Raw genomic sequence first — 20228 nt, 5'->3', positions numbered from 1 at the left:
TTATCACTACAAGAAAACATCGGTATTCTGACGGACATTCCGACGGAAAATGAAATCCTCGGAATTTCCCGAGGAATTTCTGAGGAAATTCCGAGGAAACCCAAAATTTGGGTTTCCTCGGAATTTCCTCGGAATATACCGACGGAATTCCGAGGAAACATCAATCCGTCGGAATATTCCGAGGAAATTCCGACGAACTAGTGATCGATCGATGCATTTTTGGACATATACCCATCGATCGATCACATTGTTACGCTTTGGTCCATCATAGTGATCGATCGATGCGTTTTTGGACATAAATACATCGATCGATCCGTTTATAAAAAAACATTCGAGATTTTGAAACCCCAAACACTAGTTCCTCAGAATTTCCTCGGAATATTCCGAGGAAATTCCGAGGAACACTTGATATCCTTGATCGATCGATGGGATAATCTCATCGATCGATCACATTGTTACGCTTTGGTCCATCATAGTGATCTATCGATGCGTTTTTGGACATAAATACATCGATCGATCCGTTTATAAAAAAACATTCGAGATTTTGAAACCCCAAACACTAGTTCCTCAGAATTTCCTCGGAATATTCCGAGGAAATTCCGAGGAACACTTGATATCCTTGATCGATCGATGGGATAATCTCATCGATCGATCACATTGTTACGCTTTGGTCCATCTTAGTGATCAATCGATGCGTTTTTGGACATAAATACATCGATCGATCCGTTTATAAAAAAACATTCGAGATTTTGAAACCCCAAACACTAGTTCCTCAGAATTTCCTCGGAATATTCCGAGGAAATTCTGAGGAAGAAAAGGGTTTCCTCGGAATTCCCTCGGAATATTCCGAGGAAATTCTGAGGAAATAGGGTTTTTAAACCGAAAACAACGTTTTGCGGTTTGAATAACACCTATATAACCCTTATTAAGTGTCTTACGTTCATTATGAAGTCAAAAATTTGTTCATTACCCTATAATAAACACTTTTCCGATTGTATGAACGAAATCCCCACAACATAATAGAAACACTTATACACTTTAATGAACGGTAAAGGGAATACTTACAATTCGTTTTGAAATTTGTTATTTCATGGTTTATGCTCATCTATACAAAGAATCTTCAATGGTATGCATTACAATTGTATAAGAAATGAAATACGGCAAAAAAAATTGATGTTTTGAAACCCCAAACACTAGTTCCTCGGTATTTCCTCGGAATATTCCGAGGAAATTCCGAGGAACAATATAAATTAATAGAAATACATGCACAGGATATTCTTTTTCCTCGAATTAATGAAAATATTCCGAGGAAATTCCGACGGATATTTAAGTGGCCGTCGGAATTTCCTCGGAATATTTTCATTTAACCGGGCAAACAAGCCGCCAAATATTTCGCGAAAATTGAAATTGAAAATACTGAGGGAATTCCGACGGAAAATATCCGTCAGACCCAAGGTTTTATAAACTCGAACCGCATCTTCTTCCCCATTTCTCTCTTCTTCCCCATTTCTCTCTTCTTCCTCTCCGGCGATCTCTCTCTCCTTCCGGCGTTCTCCACCTTCTCTCGCGACGATCTCTCCGGCGAATCCTTTCCATTCTTTTACAAATCATGTAAGGACACTACAAAAAAAATCTACATTGATAGCAGATTGTTATAGCACGTTTTACTAAATTGCTATCGTAGATCATTTAAAATATTCATGTATTATATAATAGCGCTAGATAAGCGCTACGATAGAGTTTCAGTAAAATAGCGCTTGATAAATGCTATCATAGATAGAATTATTGATTCCGCCAATACTTAACGGAAAATTAGATTTAAGCGCCAAAGACATTATTTAAGCGGTTTCAGTAATGCTATCAAAGACATATAATAGCATTTTTCTAACACTAAGAAAAATTATTTGAACCCCTAAACCCCAAACAAGATTTTAAACCATAAACAAAGTTTTAAACCCTAAACTCTAAAGACAACCCTTAAAACTCTAATCTTTTCATATTATAACTTCAAATCTTAAAATTAAACTCAAAATTTTATCTTCTTAATCGTAAACTATAATTTCCTAAACACAAATCTTTAATCTTTAATCAAATTCTATATCTCAAATCCTAACTTCAAACATAAACTATACATTCAATACTCTAAATATAAACTTCAAATCTACACTATTAAAAATTTAACTACAAATCTTATCTAGTCTTCAAATCTATTATCTTACAACTTTAATCCAAAATACTAAACTTTAACCCTAAACCTCGTATTCCAATATCCAAACCTTAAATCACAAAACTAACTTTACTCTTAATCATAGTTTTTTATAATCCATAAAATCTAATTTTTATAAACCATAAAATCTAATTTTTATATATATATAATATTTAAATTTTTACATGTTAGATTAAAATTAAAATAATCATCTTTTTATATATAAAATTAAAATTAAAATAAACTAAAAAGTGAATATAATCATTAATCTCCCCATTTTTAATAGTTAATTCATTAAATGGCGGATTGTAATCTGAACCGTTGATTAGATCTCATCTAATGGTCTAGATTGATCCATCTATGCTTCTTCCTCTATCTCCATGCTTCATCTCCATTGGTCAATATTTCTCACACTTGGATTGCTATCTCCATTGTTCATTATCTCTAATCCAAAGGTGCACAGTCTTAGTCACTTTATTTATTTTTAATGTACTTTTCTCATCTTCTCTTCTCCTCTCGCCGACAGGTTTTTACTTTTCTTACTTCAACCCATTTTCAACAAATCGAAGAAGAAGAACTGTTGGAGAAGAACACGATGGTCTCCCATTGAGGAAACCCCGCCTCTGTCGCTGTTGTGAAGGAAGCACTGTGACTCATCTCTACTCTGTGACGTCTCCCTCCTTCACGGCAAGCACTCATCTCAAATGTTTGCTCTTGCTGAAATCAATTTGTGTAAGTGATGTTTGTTATGCTGAAATCGATGTAGGGTTCATTTATTCTTTGAATCTCTGTGTGTTTAGGGTTAAATAAAGTTATTCGGATTTGGCTAATTGATGTCTATTGAAATCGATTTAGGGTTTGGTTGATGACAGAGGAAGCTAGTGCCCTCGTCTTCTCCTCTCTGCTCCTCCAACAAGACGAAAGAGAAAGAAGCAAACAAGAAGAGACATCACCGTAACTTGCTCAGATCAGGTTGGCCAGAGAGGATGAAGAAGAATACGCCGTGTAGGTGGTTGAGGTGGTGAAGGAAGATGAAGAAGCTTAATGGACGTGGTGTTGATGGCGGCTGAGTTAGATTTTTTGTAGGGTTAGATTTTTTTTTGTTTATCTGGTTTAGTGTAAACCTAAACCAATTTGTAACTGTAAACCAATGTAATTGTAAACCAATGTAATTGTAAACCAAAATTCAATTTATAAAATTAAATACCAATTTATTATTTTTAGTTAACTTAACCGATTTAATTATAAATTAGTTCTAATTTATGTTTTAAAAAGAAATTAAATATACATTCCGGATAATTTATATATATATATAATTCAATGGCACTGAAAATGTATTATCAAGATTCATAGATAAATGCTATTATAATCTTCATTCGATAATAGCAAACTATAAATGTTATGGTAAAAGGTAATAACATCATAGGAGTATTGCTATGATATGTGTATATTTCATAGCATTCCAAAAAATGCTATCGTAGAAGGGGTACCTATGATGGCTGCCGTATACATAGCATTTATGAATTCGCTATGAAACATCTGATATAGCATATTTTCAGCGCTAACAATGTACATATTTCTTGTAGTGGGACCTTATCCCACTCTCTTACGTCTTATTTGTTAGGTTTTTAAGTAGATTTGATGATTTTAGAAGTTTTTTTATAGATTTTTGTTAGGGTGATTGGGTAGGATTGTGATTTGTTGTGTAATAGGTTTAGAATTGTAATTTGGTTGTGTTGAATTGATTTAGAATTTTTTTTATAAATTGTTTATTATTTTTGTATTTACAAAACGTTTATATAAATTCGATTTTACAAAACGTTTTTGTATATAAATTCGATTTTTGGATTTATAAAAGATGATTTCATATTTATAAAAATATTTATATTTATTAAAACTAATTTTGTATTTATAAAACATTTTTTTGATTTATAAACACTATTTTTTTTATTTTTGTATTTATAAAAACTATTTTTAAATATACAAAACGTTCTTTGTATATAAATTCGTTTTTTGGATTTATAAAAGATGATTTCATATTTTAAAATTAATTTTGTATTTATAAAACATTTTTTGATTTATAAACACTATTTTATTATTTTTTGTATTTATAAATACTATTTTGTATTTATAAAAAGATGATTTCATATCTATAAAAATATTTATATTTATTAAAACCAATTTTGTATTTATAAAACATTTTTTTTATTTATAAACACTATTTTATTATTTTTTGTATTTATAAAAACTATTTTGTATTTATAAAAAGATGATTTCATATTTATAAAAATATTTATATTTATTAAAACTAATTTTGTATTTATAAAACATTTTTTTATTTATAAAAACTATTTTATTATTTTTTGTATTTTAAATATGTTTTCTATTTCAATTTTAATTTTATATTTTTGAATTTCAATTTAAAAAAATAAATTTATAATTTTTTTTTTGAATTTTGGAAATATTCCGAGGAAGTGTATCCCTCGGAATATTCCGACGACATATTCCTCGGAATATTCCGAGGAATTTCCGACGAAAAAAGTCCTCGGAATATTCCGAGGAAATTCATTTCCTCGGAATTCCGTCGGAAATTTCCGAGGGATTTCCGAGGAAAGATGAATTTCTGAGGAGTTATTTCCGAGGACTTTTTTTGTCGGTATGTCGTCGGAATAGCGTTATTCCGACGACATACCGACGATTTTTTCCCTCAGTATGCCGCTGTTTTCTTGTAGTATATGATTTCCCTTTTCTTTTATGTTTATGGTTTTGTAATCTTTCCTTTCATCTATTTTGTAATCCCCTTATATAAAGAGAACAATTTATGATTAATAAAATATAGAAACATTCGGCTCTAAATCTATTGTTTTACAACAGAAACGAGCTTAAAAGTACACCATCCGTCAATATGGAAAAAAGAAAAGTCACTGCTGCAAAAGTTATTCACGGGCTTTTTAGACATACAAATCTAAAGATAGCTTATGAACGAAAATAATTGACACAGCTTGAATTAATCAGTATCCTAAAACCTGGATTTTGATAGCAACTATATTATTTAAACCCTGACCTTGAATGTAACATTGATTGCAACGAAGTACTCGGCGTTAACGAGCATCGGACCACACGAATGGGCTTCTCCTGCATCATTATATTGAATTATCACTTCTGATGGGTTGTTTCCCTGCAGTATTATCTTTTGTTTCTCCAGCGGAATCACTATCTTTTCGCTGCATCAACACACGTACACTGGTAAACTCAACTAGAATAAAGAAAGAAAATAATTGCTTGATTCTTTTTTTTTTCTTGTGTAATGCATCTCATAATTTAACTATATGTGATAAAAGAAGAAAGAGTGAAGATGAGGGCATACAAGTAGATTCCGTTTAAGCTGAATCTTAATCCAGTTATTGTTACCAGAGGGAACGGAGTCGATGGCTGCTTGGATGGTTTTGAAGTCAGATCTGACCAACCACCACTGTCTTTACTATATCAATGTTGAAATATTTTGGTTGGTTGTGTTTTAAACCATGAGGAGAGACACGTGATGAACTGGCCGTCAAATTCAAAAACGATAGAGCCAAAAGACAAATAAGAAATTTCATTTGTTAAAGCAAAAGTTTTAGCTCTTTTAACGACACAACTTCAGAAAATTCAAGTTGATTCTTTTGTGTCTGTGTGTGCGTGTGTTTCTCTAAACTTGATTTAAACGTCTATTTATCTACACTTCAAATATACGTACACTCCCTACCTAATTCCAAGTATGGTTAAAATCTGTTAATTCTTATCTTTTAAACCAAATGAAGTAAATATGTACAAGTTGTGACCATTTTAAATATTTTATTTCTTAAAGTACATACATTATAGCAATACAATATTCAAAGACTATATCCACGAAATGAGATTCTTTATATATACATGCACAAATATAGAAGCAAATACTTATGTAAATTTAATCAGGATAATAAGGGCATCTTAATTTTTATATGAAGTTTCAAAATCCCCTATAAATTAAACTTGAACTGATAGCAACTTGGTTGGAAATGGTTGCCATGGGATGGAAAGGAAAGCTGCTAGACTCAGTATACCTCTGGAAGATCAAACATGATTTATGTAGATGCTTATCCAAACTGTGTAGTTTATTGTAGCCATAAATTTGCAAAATAGTTATAGAATTTAGTTTCTGCACGATACAAAATTATTTTAAAGTTTAACGGATTTAACAAAATCTAGTACAAAAAGATCTTTAATTTCTAGACTTCTGAAAAATAATAAAAATGTAATTTTTGTTTGGAATGTTTGGTGCATTGGAAGATCTAGAGACAATGTGGTACAAAATCTAGAGCTGTTTTTTTCTTAATAGCCATTCTACCCTTAATATTCTAAAACAAAAATTCTATGCTATAAACCATTTTTCACGTAACTTCAAGATATTTTTTAAAATATTTAATCTTTTACTTGATTCAACGCTCTCTTTCTTATTTTTGTGGTGTAAAACCAAATATATGTCTCTCTTATCTCCATTGCCATGAAACAAGATGATGTGTTCATTTATTTCAATATATCTCTACATCATTTAAATGAACAGTGATTTTTTTTCTCTCCTTTTTTTGAAAAGATTGCTTAATTTTTTTGGAAAAACCGGAAAAGTCATTTTTACTTAATTCTTCTGGGTTTTTTTCTCTTTCTTTAAAACTCTTCTTTCGTTTCTTAATTTTGTTCTCTGGTTCATGTTAGATCTAAAAGGCAATGTTAACTACACTGATGGAGAAGTCTTCCTCTAATAGCTATAGCTCTTACACCGAGTACATGGGAAGAGAAGAGAGAACAACAAGAAACGTGTTCGAATTATAAGACTAAGGTTGTAGTCAACGGTTGAGTTTTGCCACAGAGAGTAAGGAGCAGTGAAAGGGAATCATAGGTAGACGGAGGTGAGTAGGTGGGAGGTGTAAACCACATTTTCGGTGGAGACGTCGGATTTGGCGAAGAATCACAACGTCAGTGGCGTCGCCGTGAGAAATAGGAATTGTATGTTGTTTGGGAATGAAAGCTAATATTAAAAATAGTCATACTTGTAAAGTTATACCCGGCTAAACAACCATTTTAATCGTATATATTGCGATTTGTTAAAGATTTAATTCTATGTTTAGCTGAACACGTAAATCTAATAATTTTGTTTTTACTAGACAGTTAATTTTTTGTTTATCCGAAATGATACAAAATAACAACCATCAATTGATCAAATAGCCGATAAATATAAATTAAATACCAGCTAACATGTAAATTATCCAGGTAAATTATAACAAAACAATTCTAATTTAAAAATGATCCATATATATAAGTGAAAATATAACCATGCTAACTTACATATGAACTAGATACTAATTTATTCTCTACCCTAACAAAGATAATAGAGTTACTTAGTGCTCATACACTTTCCCTTTCTTCTTCAGCTATTGATTTACGATTACTAAAACCATGGAAAGTGATTTTCTCATCCAGTTCTTCAATTGTTTATTTTTTTTTTGTTTTCATCAAATTGTTTTTTCGTATGCTTTGATTATTAGCTTCATCTGTTTTATGACATATTTATATATATACATATATGATCCTATTAAAATTTCTTTCTAGATTTTTTCTAATTATTGTTCAAAAAGTTTCATTTGACTAAATTTGTTTTTCACATTCGTTTTGTTACGTTTGACTCGACCTGAAAATCTTCAGATGTTGAGGAACAAAAAAAATGACGAGCTTCGGGAAAGATAACGGAAAATATTTTTTTGGTTTCTGATGGTGAATGAATGTGATTAAACATATTTTTTCGTTTTGTTAAGATGAAGAAGATAGTTATAGACTTATAGCAGTGAGAGAATAAATCAATGTTTGTGAACAATTTTTTAATCTTTATCGTGTATATATATACATAATTATTATTTTATTAAATACATGAGGCATAGGGTCATCTGTGTCATTAACACCATTTTAAGTTGGGTTTGACCCTTATTTTCTGTGCAATGGACTCAATTTTATAACTGAAAATCAAAGAAGCAGATTTTGTTTGAAACACTATCAAAGAAGCAGATAAAACTGCTTAAATAGACGAGACTAAACCTAGACGCAATGTCAGTCTAACGTTTTACCATATTCTAATCTAATTTTAAAAAACCACAAACTATGCGCAGACATCTAAGAACATATTCATAGAGGGTATCTCACACAACTTCTCAAAATACATTCATAAGAGAAATATTATGAAAAAATGGTTTGTGTATTTAAAAATGATGAAAACGTTATGCTAAAATATCTCAAATGAAATACTTAGTACGGAGTTCTCATTATTTTGAGATACTCATAGTTAATTTTTTATATTTTTACATGCCTACATTTGCACATGAACTAAAAAATTCATGTTGAGTATTCTCCAATAAAGCGCGATAAACTCACTTTTATTTTCTTTGACACAAATAGCAAGGTTGTGTCAAACCAACAAAAATAGTTGCATCGATTATTTCGGATTTGAATCTACTCAAGTGAACCGAACAAAACAATTAGGAGTGGGCAATAGGGTTCTCAATTGGGTTTGGTTCAGATTGATTCAGATTTTAGGTTTTCGGGGCTAGTGATTTAAAGTGGGAAATCCCATTCGGTTATTTAGAAATTTTGGTTCGGATCATTCCAGGTTTGGTTCGAGTTCAGATACCCGTTTAAATTATGTAAACAAATTTTAAAATTGCAAATATACTTTAACAACCTTAAATAAAAAATAAAAATAATTTACAACATATAAATCTGAATATTATATTCTAAATATCTAAAATTAGCATAAAAATGGTTGGTTTTGGATATTTGGGTGAACAATTAGTAGATATTTAGGGTATTTTTGGGGTTTTTGAGTATTTTAGATATTTATATATTTAATTTTTCATATTTTTGGAATTTTTATGTATTTTAGAAATTTCCAAGTATTTTTTGGATGTGAAAAGATAATTAATATATTCAAATGTATAGTTGTAGTTCAAATATTTTTGAGTATGCAAAATATTTTGTTTCTGGTTTGGATTCGGATCTGATCCTTAAGATACCAAAATTTTAGATCTGTTCAGATATTTTATTGACTTTGGTTTGGGTTCGGTTCAACTCTTTTGAGTCGGGTTCAGTTTGATTCTTCGGGTATTGTCAAGCCTTAAGAACAATGGTTGATTTTGGTTACTTTGCGATTTGAAATTTGTTACCGAACTTTATGTATACGTGTGATTTTGGTTTAATTTCAAATAAATCGGTCAGTTTTGATTTATTTCGGTTGGTTGGGCAAACTTCTGTTAAATTGGATAATTTATGAAATATCAAAATCTGTTTTGTCGCCTAAATTAGATGATTTTGTCAACTGGACCAGTGTTGGGCAAAACTTAATACCGTAGAAATTATATAAATTAATACTCGACAAATTAATAAACACTATAAATTAATAAATTTTTTTGGTTCAAGTCGGGCCGATTCAATATGACACAACTAATAAAATAATAAGATAATATATATATTTTTTTAAAAAGCTCTACGTAAATATATGGTCTCTTTAAAACCATAAATTAATAATTTATCTAAATATGCATTTTAGATAAGTACAAACTAAACATTATTTTGTTGGTTTTATATTCACAATGAAATTATCACTATTTTTCTTAAAATTTTAATATGTTTTGATAATATTTAGTAAAACCACATTTGAATTCTACGAAACATAAAAATATACACTAAATAATATAGGGATAATTTGAAAATTACTCTAATAATAGTTTAAAATTTGAAAATTACACCTTATTTTTTATTTTTTTGAAAAGTACACTTTGTTAAATATGAAAAGACATTTTTATCCAGATTTAATATTTTTATTAATTACAAAAAAAAAATTCGAAATCATTAATAACAATAATATTATTATCTTTTTCTAACTTCTGTTTCAAAAGTTTTGTTATATTCTCTCTCACTTTCCTAAAACTAATGTTTGTCGTGAGACATTAGAATGTGTGCATTTCAAAAAAAAAAAAATCACATGATTCTTGCTTCTTTTTCAGTTGAATGACATTTGTGGCATGTGAGGCTGTGATAGTGAGCGTCAAACATTCTCAGGTGACATGTATCAATACAAGCGCAGCTATAAAATGTTGTTCTGCAAATGTACAATAAACTCCACTCTCAACTTCTTGCAGGTTTCTAGAGTGTTATTATTTGGAGTCTCTGATTTCTAGTGCTGTGTTTTATACATTGGTGAAAGCAATCGATAGTTTGGTAAAAGTGAAATATATGAAAACCATGAAAGTGATTCAGAAATCTTCTCTGTAATTTATTTTTATATATGTTGATGTATCCAAGAGTTAAAATTTCTGTTTTGTATCTGCTCTTTATATTAAAGGACCATTTAATAAAGCTTCATGATTTGTTGGAGAAAAGATATTACGAAAAAGGAGAAGAAAATGAGACGACGTTGGGTGTTCTCCTTTTTTCAAACAAATAATTATTTAAAAAGATACTATAATATAGATATTTTTTAAAAAAATTATTTTAGTTAAAATTTTAAATTTAAATAATAAAAAATTAATAATAGTACTGAATATTTAGGTTGGATATTTTAGTAAATTCTTATATAAAGAAGTGTATATTTAAAAAAAACTTAAATCCTAGTGTAATTTTCAAATTAAAATCTCATATAAGTCTATTTTTCCAAATTTTCCCAATAATATAATAAAACAATATGAAATTCTAATTTCTAAGATTTAATTAACATATATATGGTAAAATAAACTATTTTCTTTTTTTTTAAATAAAAATGTAAAAAAAACTTTTGTAAATTAATAACTTTATAAATTAATAAACTATCATAGTCCTAACATTATAAATTTATAGAGTTTTTACTGTAATTAACTTTTGCCCAAAATACACATCTATACTATTAAAAGAGAAGTACAAAATAAAATACACCTTTATTTTTCAACTTATTTACAATGGCATGCCTCTGAAGTTATTAATTAACTTACTTTTTATGATTCTTTGTCTTTTCTTCTTTAATTAATGTATTTCCAAAATCAAATTCTAACTAAAAATTTATGGCAACAATAATTAATAAACCTAGGTTTTTGTATTCTTTGGCTTTTCCTATTTATTTTATATATTTGTGTTTGGAAATAATTAATTTCATATATAAATTTCATAATTAAATACATACATTATGCAGTAACTATTTTACTAATTCCATATATACATAATATATAGTATATACAACAATTTTACTATACATTATCATAAAATTTTAATCCATAAATAGTATATACAAAAAAATTTATTATATATTATCATAAGATTTTGATCCATAAAAAAAAATACATTTGTTCGGATATATAGGTCATATTCTAAAAATATTGATCATACAATTGATGGTTTAGAAGATAAAATAAAGCTAATCAATATAAACAATAAAATTATTGTGTTTAGAAATGTCATATTAAACAATTATTTGAACGGGTAAATTTTAAAATATATATTATAACTAATACATAAAATTTTATTTATAAAAAAATAAAAATAAAAATCTGCGCGGACGCGCAGCTCAAACTCTAGTTTATACTATTAAAATGGAATGAATCCTAAAAAATCTACTTAAACAAGATTGTTGAACCATTTCATTAGACTTAACTATTTATTTGGTCTTATCTTATATTTCTCCAACTATATAAATACTTTACATAATTTAAATGAACTCATTTATTATTCTCCCATAATCTATTAACTAATTACTCTAACAATAAATTCTCATGAATATATGACATATTATTCAAACTTGTTTAGACATGACGTGATCATTACCACATATATTTTTTTAATAGTATAATTTTTTTAATGGTTTAGTTATGTTTAATAGGTATATAATTTGTATTTTAAAAATTGAAGTACTCATTTGGTTCTTAGTTGGGTTTCTATTTTTCGGTTCCAAAAATATAGGATATGTTCGGTTAGTTATGAAATTCAGTTTAATTTTGGATTTTTTTTTTCCAGTTTGGTACGGTTCAGTGCACTCAAGTAAATGTACCCAAACCTATATATTATCTTATATATAAATTATATAAGAAGAATTTATTTAATTTTAAAAATAAATCCGCGCTTTCTAAGCGCGAGTCAAAATCTAGTAAAGATTTAAAATCACGGCGTCAAGAAAAAAAACATTTAAAATCACAAACCACACTTACACAAAACCCAATCTCACCGAACAACTTTGTACCTTCATTATTCTCAGCCATATGATCTAACTGTTTCCAAGGGTTACCATAATCCCAGTAGACCATATCTGATCAGAAGGGAGGGGACTTATCACTGAAAAAGCGGGCAAGAACATTATTATCAAGAACCACTAAGGCTTCAGAAGACTTGATGCACATAGGAGTCTTGTACTGAGATGGCGAAGCACCTTGAGAGATGGAAAACTCCATCAGAGAATTAAATGTTCCTTGCTGCACAACCCTGATCTCTAGAGGTCCAATAGATCCATCTTTACTCCTTATCTCCCGATAAAGAGTACTTAATGATTCCTCCATTACACAACAACATTCCACCAATACTTTGTTATCAGGTTTAATAGTGTCACTGATGTTTTTGGCTTTGAGTTCCCAATAAAAAATGTAGTGACCTGGAAGAGTGGAGATATCAGCATAGGATGTGAATCCCATCAATAGTAAATCTGAACGTTGAAGAACAAGTGTTGCATTATTCAACGCCTTTAAAATGTCTTCTTCAGTTGTGACTTCCAAGTTGACGCTTAGAACCAAATTTTTTCTGCCTACGAACCTAAATTGAGGTGCATTATTGTAAAATCCAGACACTTGTAGAATATCTCCCATTCTATATCTGTGTAAACCTAATACCAGCATAAAAAAAATTAATTCTTTAATTTGAGAAAAATATCACTACAAAAAAACGCGTTTTTATAGCGGACGAATAACGCTATCAACGATAGGATAGCGGTTTGTTAAGCGCTGTATCATCGCCCGTCATAATAGGTCTAACACTTTAGATAGCGGTTTTCGCACTACTATCGTTTTATGATATACCATAGCGGTTTTATGCATGCAATTAAATGTTTTTTAATAGCGTATTTTATGCGTTATTGTTTCTCTTGTTAAAAATTAAAAAAAAAATTGAAAATAATAAAATTATTTATAGAAATTGCAATTTATAAATTTAAATTGATTTATAAATTAAAATTGTATTACAAAAATCTAAATCTAAATAAAATAAAAAATCCTAAACCCTAATTAAAAAAAACCTAGATCTAATCTTCTCAGCCACCATTGTTATCTTCTCCGTTCCAGATTCAACTTCTCATGACACTTGCGGTCGTAACACTAAATAGAAGAGGACAAGATACTTTGGGGTTATCCTCCTGCAAATAGAAGTAACGAGCATTCAGAGAGTTCAAAAACCAATGCAATGGAGACTACATAGAATCAAAAGAACCTTGTTTTCATAGGATAGATTCGAACCGTTTCCACTTTCACATTTTTTCCTCTTCCTCTTCTTCTCACGACATCCTCCTCTTTCTTATTTCTCGTCGTCTTACGTCGCTTGTCAGATCTCGGGAGGTCTTCGTAGGGAACCTCCTCTTTACCACCGAAGTACCATACTTCCAATCCGATCTCCTCGGCTCCAGCCCACAGTTGTCTACCAGTGTTCGTCATCGTCCTCGGTTGGATCGTTCAGATGATTGGCTTGTTGATGTCATCTACGGAAGGGTGCGATTCATCGCCACAGGAAGAGGAGGACTGAGAGCATCGGTTGAAAAACAGGGAGGGAGTAACCATGGCGGAGGAGAAGTCGATCAAAATCAATGGGAGTGGTGAAGAAGGAGAAAACATCGTAGAAAAAAAAAGGATATGGAAAGACTTTATTTTCTTTTTGTCAAATCTGGAGTGAGTTGATATGTTTCGTTAATGAGAGGATAGATAAATGAAAAAGAGAGAGAACAAATTGTGGCCTTTAGATTATATTTCATCAATGGCCATAGATCTTTGAGGTGAAAAAATTAACCAATAAGAATGAAGGTTGAAGATTGATAAAGGATAATTTTAACCCTTAGATTAGAATTAATCAATGGCCATAGAAAAAAGCAACTACAATTCTTATAAATTCTTTAATTTGCCTAATTTTAAAGATAATATATTATAAAAATTTAAGAGTTATGTTTATGATTTTGAATTTATTATTTTGTTTTATGCTTTAGAGTTTAGATGTTTCTGATTTTGAATTTGGTGATTTTTTAAATGTTTGAAATTTAAGGGTTATGTTTATGATTTAGGGGTTTTGGAGTTTTGAGAGTATAAGGGTTAGATTTTTTATAAGTGTTATCTTTTAGTTTTTCTTTTATTTTATTAAAACTTGAAAATATGAGATTTGAGATTTTGAGGTAAGCTTTAGTGTTTATGTTATTAGGTTTAGATATAGGATAAAGGGTTTAAGGTTTGAAAATATGTTAAAGATTTAGGGTTTGAAATTTAAAGTGAAACTAGATTTTGAAAATATAAAATTTTAAATTTAAACTTAACATTTAAAATCAGAATAGGAAATATTTGAGATTTAGGATTTGTTTTTATAGTTTAGTGTTTAAAAATATGTTTAGAATTTAAAATTTTGTTTAGGGTTTAGGGATTCAAACAGGTAAACATAACGTTTTGAGTTATGTGCTATTAAAAATATGCTATCATAGCGTTTCTCACCTGAAGTGCTATGTAAAGTATGTAACAAAATTTTTTAAAAAATCGGTCCAGCTAAAGATAGCGTTTGCATTTCGGAAACGCTATCTAAAATTAAATGATATATCAACCATAGCATAAACGAAAAAAAACGCTATCCTATTCAGCTATAAAAACCTCTTTTTCTTGTAGTGTATGTAATATGAATATCATACATATATAACTCACCGTAATAGTTTGTGATCAATGGCTCATAGTAGGACCCAATCTCGACATGCACAAGATCAACAATTTCACCTTTGTTTCCTTCGTCAGCAAGTATGAACTCAAAGTAGGATATGTTGGGCATAAAAGTATATGATACATCTTCTGGTTTGCATAAGGGATTCACATTCACCCCAAACATTGTTTCAGAAGATCCGTATGCGGGGGAGAACAAATGCACTTTGTTGGAGTAAAACTCTAACATTGGAATGTATTGAGAATTTTGTCCTGTAACAATGCTTTGGATGAATTTCACATTAGGCCAAAGACGTGGGATTATACCTTTCCAAGATTTTTTGTTGCATTCTTCTTCAATATTATCTGCTAATTCGGAATTACCTCCTCCTAGGATGTTAGTAACAGCCTCTCTGCAACTAAGGTCGGTGATCCACTCGCTAACATTGCCAGACCGGATATTGCTACAGATTTCTTTCCAGTAGCTCTCAAAAAATGTGACTGCTCCAACCAAAGAAGAAGCAAAGCTAGCAGCCATAGCCACAACTTCGTCTCTCTGACGAAGACCGCAAAGAAGATGGCAGTACATAGTCTGTTTGACATCTGGACACAACGTCACTTCGTCAGGGCTTGTAAAACAATTTGAAGGCCGGTTCTTAAAACTGTCGCTCAATAAATAGCCTGTAACGGAAGTAGAAATGGGCAAACCACATGGAGTTATAGACTGCTCTCTGGCGAAAAACAACATTACCACCTTTCCCTTTTCGTCACCTTCGATATGCCTACAGACCAGAATCAAAGGGATAGATCCTTGTGATCAAAGTTACAAATACCACATTTAAAAACAAAAATTCCAAATATACCTACATCAATTATTATTTTTCAATGATACCACAAACTCAGTATCAAAATAACTCAAAACTCCTTTGTGATAGAGGAAATCTAAAATCCAAAAAGAAGGAAATACGTATATGCAGGACAATTCTCTAAAATACTACTTTTTAAGTTTTGTTCCAAATATACAATCATTAAATTTTATTTTCAGTCATTCGACAAAATTCGTAGCAAAATAACTCAAAAGCTCTATTTAATGGAGGAAAATAAAATCCTAAATTAGAAAAATGAAACTTAAATATTTTGTTTTAGTTTTATTTGTGATTCGGTAAAATGTATTTTTCATACCATAGTTTGTCGTAGCATTAGAAGAAAAACTAATTGTGATACATTTGGATTAAAAAAACATAATATATATATTGGATAAAAAGTTACTTTGATATAAGGGATGAGCGTAAAGCGAAGATAAATGCCATGTCCTCAAAGAACTTGTTGTTAACAGGGAATATCTTCTGTTTCCCTCCAGAAGTTCCAGAGCTACGCATATAAACAATGTCACAACCATATTACAATTGAGTTTATATATATAACTAGCAAGTTCCAGTATAAAGATATACATTTTGCTTCGCCATATTTGATATTTTCTTGAACTGGACAATAAATACCTCAATAGAAATCTAGTAATGGGTTTTCCAGAAATGACATTCGAAGGTTCACCATTCGCGACACGTTCGATATATGGCTTAACATCATCGTAGCTTACGACCGGTACGTTCTTCTTGAATAACTCTTTGTCATAGGCTCCATGGAGGTAGCCTCGGAGATACTCTGTGTTAGCATTAAGTGTAAGTATCTCCTTTAATACATCATCTTGTATTTGCTTCACGTTTGATGTTAACTTCATTAGCTCCATCAGACCGGAGGTTAGATACTTAGGTTTAGTTTTGAGATCTCAATCACCTCAAGTCAGAGGGTTTATTTGTATAAGAAATTTTAAATGCGTGGGAAAAGATTCGATTTGTTTAATTGATTACTATAATTAAGGTTATCTATCCTATTTAAAATAATTGGAAAAGGCTCGAATCTTACCTGCAGATCTTAATTTGTTGAGTAGAGTCGTCACTAAATCTAATTGTTTATTTATAGAGATATCGAAATCCAAATAAAGAAACAAAAGGTTTTAAAAGGGAGAAAACGAAACGCGAACTAAACACGGACGTTCGGGTGTTTAGGGCATGATGAGTTTCTCCGCAGCTTTTTGGACAGGAAATTATGGACTGGAAATCATGGACATGAAATCATGGACAGGACATCATGGACCAGAAAACTGAAGCAAGAAAAGGTGTGAGACTGATTTAAATATCTTACATGAAGTCTTAGACGAATTTAAACAAGAGGAGGCAACTGGATAGAGCTGTTGGAGTGTGTAAACAAGCCAAAGTCACATGATATGCTAAGGAATGAAGAGAGAAGAGAGTTGTCACTATCCGAAAGTGACTTCTTCATATCTGGTGTTCATTAGTTTATTCATCTCCATTTGTTTATTCATTTTCATTGTCTTATTCTCCTTGCTAGATCTATTTATGTAACTATTGTATACACTAAATTAATCTAAGAAAAAATGTTTCCCAAATATTATTGTCTCTCTCTCTTGGATTCCCTCACATATCTCTCTTAGTTATTCACCAAAATCTCTCAAATAATTCTCATAAACTCTCACTAATTCTCGTAAATTTACATGGTATCAGAGCTACAAGCTCTTGAAACCTAAATCTCTTCCACAAATTACTCTGACTTTATTTCTCTTTTTCTCTTTAAAATCTCTTATCATTCACACCAGTCTCTCTCCTCTGTTCTTGAACTGTTCTTTGAATTTTTCCAGTTCTGTTCTTGTGACTCTTGATGGATTCAGGAGAAAACTCAAAAATGGTGGTGATTCCAGTTACTCTTAAAGGAGCTAACTATCTACATTGGGCAAGGCTTGCTAAGACAGCTCTCGGAGGCAGAGGGCTTTGGGAGATTGTTGAAGAAGGCAGACCACAAAAGAAGACTATCCTAGGAGAGGATGGCAAAGAGGTTGTTCTTGTTGATGCTGGCGCCAAGAAGAAATGTCAAGAGGACCAGTTGGTGTTGTCCATTCTTCAGCACAGTCTTGACCCCTCACTTCAGGAAGGTTACTCCTATTGTGAAACTTCCAAGGAGCTATGGGATACACTTTAGAAGGTGTATGGAAACAATTCCAACAAGTAGAGTCTTTGAAGTCAAGAGAGCTATCAATACTCTTAGTCAATAGGACAATGATTTTGATAAACATTTTGGGAAGTTCAGATCCTTGTGGGCTGAACTTGATATGCTCAGGCCAGCAACTATTGATCCTGATGTGCTTAATCAAAGGAGAGAGCAAGACAAGGTCTTTGCTTTGCTGCTTACCCTCCATCCAAGCTATGGTGACCTCATTAAGCACATCCTAAGGAATAAGGAGCTACCTTCTCTAGATGAGGTATGCTCTGAGATTCACAAGGAGCATGGCTCAGTTGGTCTCTTTGGAGGAGGAAAGAAATATTTGCATGGCTCAGTTGGTCTCTTTGGAGGAGGAAAGAAATATTTGGTGCTTGCAAACCAAGTTGATGGAGCAGCAAACAAAAGCTCTTACAAAGCTGAAGACAAGAAGGTGTGGATTTGTGATCATTGCAAGAAGAAAGGTCATGGAAAGGACAAGTGCTGGATACTCCATGCCCATCTCAAGCCATAGAAGTTCAGGACAGGTTACAATGATGCCAAAGCAAACTTCTCTAGTGATATTGGTGAACCATCTATACAAGGCAGCATGCGCCAGACCAATGAAGCTTCTGAGAACAAAGAGGGAGCTTCCAGGAGTGGCTCAGCCTTAAGGAACACTCAAGATGAGACCATCAGGAGATCTGATATTGAGGCTCTCATCAAATTCCTTAAGGAGAACTCTGGTAACTTACTTGGTACCTCTTTACATGCTACTGCTTGTGGAACTTCCTTGAATGCGATAACTAAATGTAATTTGACAAAACCGTTAGTTATAGATTCAGGAGCTAGTCACCACATGATCAGTGATTTAAAATTGATTAAAAACATTGTCCCTGCCTTAGGAAATGTTATAATAGCTAATGGTGAAAGAGTACCAATTAAAGGAGTAGGTGATCTTAGGTTGTTTAACAAAGATTCTAAAGCTTTCTATATGCCTAGCTTCACCTCAAACTTGTTATCAGTTAAAAGAGCTACTAATGACTTGAATTGCAGTGTTACTTTCACTCCTAATGATGTCTACTTTCAGGATATTGAAACTAGTAGGTTGCTTGGCAAAGGTGTCACCAAGGGAGACTTGTACTTTCTTGAAAATACTAAGCTTGATGCCGATTTATCCCATGCTTTAAATTCCATTTCTGATTTCCCTAAAGATGTATTGTGGCATGCTAGATTAGGACATCCCCATTCTAGAGTTTTAAACATCATGTTGCCTAGTATTTCCTTTAAGAGTGATTGTGAGGCTTGTATCTTAGGAAAACATTGCAAATCTGTTTTCTCTAGATCAAGTACTATTTATGAAAATTGCTTTGACCTGATTCACTCTGATGTATGGACTGCCCCATGTTTATCTAGAGGGCATCATAAGTATTTTGTGACTTTTATAGATGAAAAATCAAAATATACTTGGATCACACTGATGCAATCTAAAGATAGAGTCTTAGAAACTTTCATAAATTTTCAAAATTATGTATCTAACCGTTTCAATGCCCAGATAAAAAATTTGAGATCAGATAATTGAGGAGAATACACAAGCAATGCTTTTAAACAACACTTGGCCAAATATGAGATGATTCATCGAACTAGCTGTCCATACACCCCACAACAAAATGGAGTAGCTGAGAGGAAAAATAGACATCTCATGGAGGTTGCAAGGAGCATGATGTTCCATACAAGCATGCCTAAAAGCTATTGGGGAGATGCTGTCCTTACTGCCTGCTACTTGATCAATAGGATACCTACCAGGATCCTTCAAGATCAATCTCCATATCAGGTACTGAACAAAACTAAACCATCCATAGAGCATATACGTGTGTTTGGGTGCTTGTGTTTTGTCTTGATTCCAGGAGAACAAAGAGATAAGCTGGCGCATACAAGCACCAGGGCATTGTTTATTGGCTATTCTCCTCACCAAAAGGGCTACAAATGCTTTGTTCCAGAGACTAGGAGAGTCTTGATATCAA

General features: G+C 31.4%; 1 protein-coding gene and 1 long non-coding RNA gene across 6 annotated transcripts; one reads left to right on the top strand and one right to left on the bottom strand.

Annotated features, from left to right (window-relative positions):
- The first annotated feature begins 1622 nt into the window (after positions 1–1622).
- LOC125592384 lies at positions 1623–3434 on the top strand. The gene is made up of 2 exons (XR_007328325.1): positions 1623–2938; positions 3062–3434. It is a non-coding gene; the product is annotated as an uncharacterized LOC125592384 (long non-coding RNA).
- An 8343-nt stretch (positions 3435–11777) lies between these two features.
- Positions 11778–16924, bottom strand: LOC111197996 (4-substituted benzoates-glutamate ligase GH3.12-like). 5 transcript variants are annotated; one of them, XR_007328324.1, is made up of 5 exons: positions 16653–16924; positions 16423–16524; positions 15163–15935; positions 13729–14007; positions 13418–13628 (listed from the first exon to the last, which is right to left on the bottom strand). XR_007328324.1 is itself a non-coding variant. In XM_022709912.2 (4 exons), exons 1-4 carry the CDS (start codon positions 16898–16900, stop codon positions 12541–12543), a joined length of 1686 nt encoding a protein of 561 aa, XP_022565633.1. In that variant the 5' UTR covers positions 16901–16924; the 3' UTR covers positions 11778–12540. The 5 variants fall into 5 exon arrangements, 2 of the variants coding, with proteins under 2 accessions (XP_022565633.1, XP_048623400.1); XM_022709912.2 differs by lacking the exons at positions 13418–13628; positions 13729–14007 and adding an exon at positions 11778–13103; XR_007328323.1 differs by having other exon boundaries at positions 13703–15935.
- Positions 16925–20228: the final 3304 nt, after the last annotated feature.

Source organism: Brassica napus, chromosome C9 (assembly GCF_020379485.1).
Source record: "Brassica napus cultivar Da-Ae chromosome C9, Da-Ae, whole genome shotgun sequence".
In the NCBI taxonomy this organism is placed as follows: Eukaryota; Viridiplantae; Streptophyta; class Magnoliopsida; order Brassicales; family Brassicaceae; genus Brassica; species Brassica napus.
This window is presented reverse-complemented; position numbering and strand designations above follow the sequence as displayed.

Bases quoted from the DNA above. Each gene is read 5' to 3' on its own strand.
- LOC111197996 (XM_022709912.2), bottom strand. From the start codon at position 16,900: ATGGAGCTAATGAAGTTAACATCAAACGTGAAGCAAATACAAGATGAT. The intron at 16,525-16,652 runs GTATTTATTGTC...TTATATGCGTAG, and splicing joins ATTACTAGATTTCTATTGAG to CTCTGGAACTTCTGGAGGGA. The intron at 15,936-16,422 runs GTAACTTTTTAT...TCTGGTCTGTAG, and splicing joins CGCTCATCCCTTATATCAAA to GCATATCGAAGGTGACGAAA.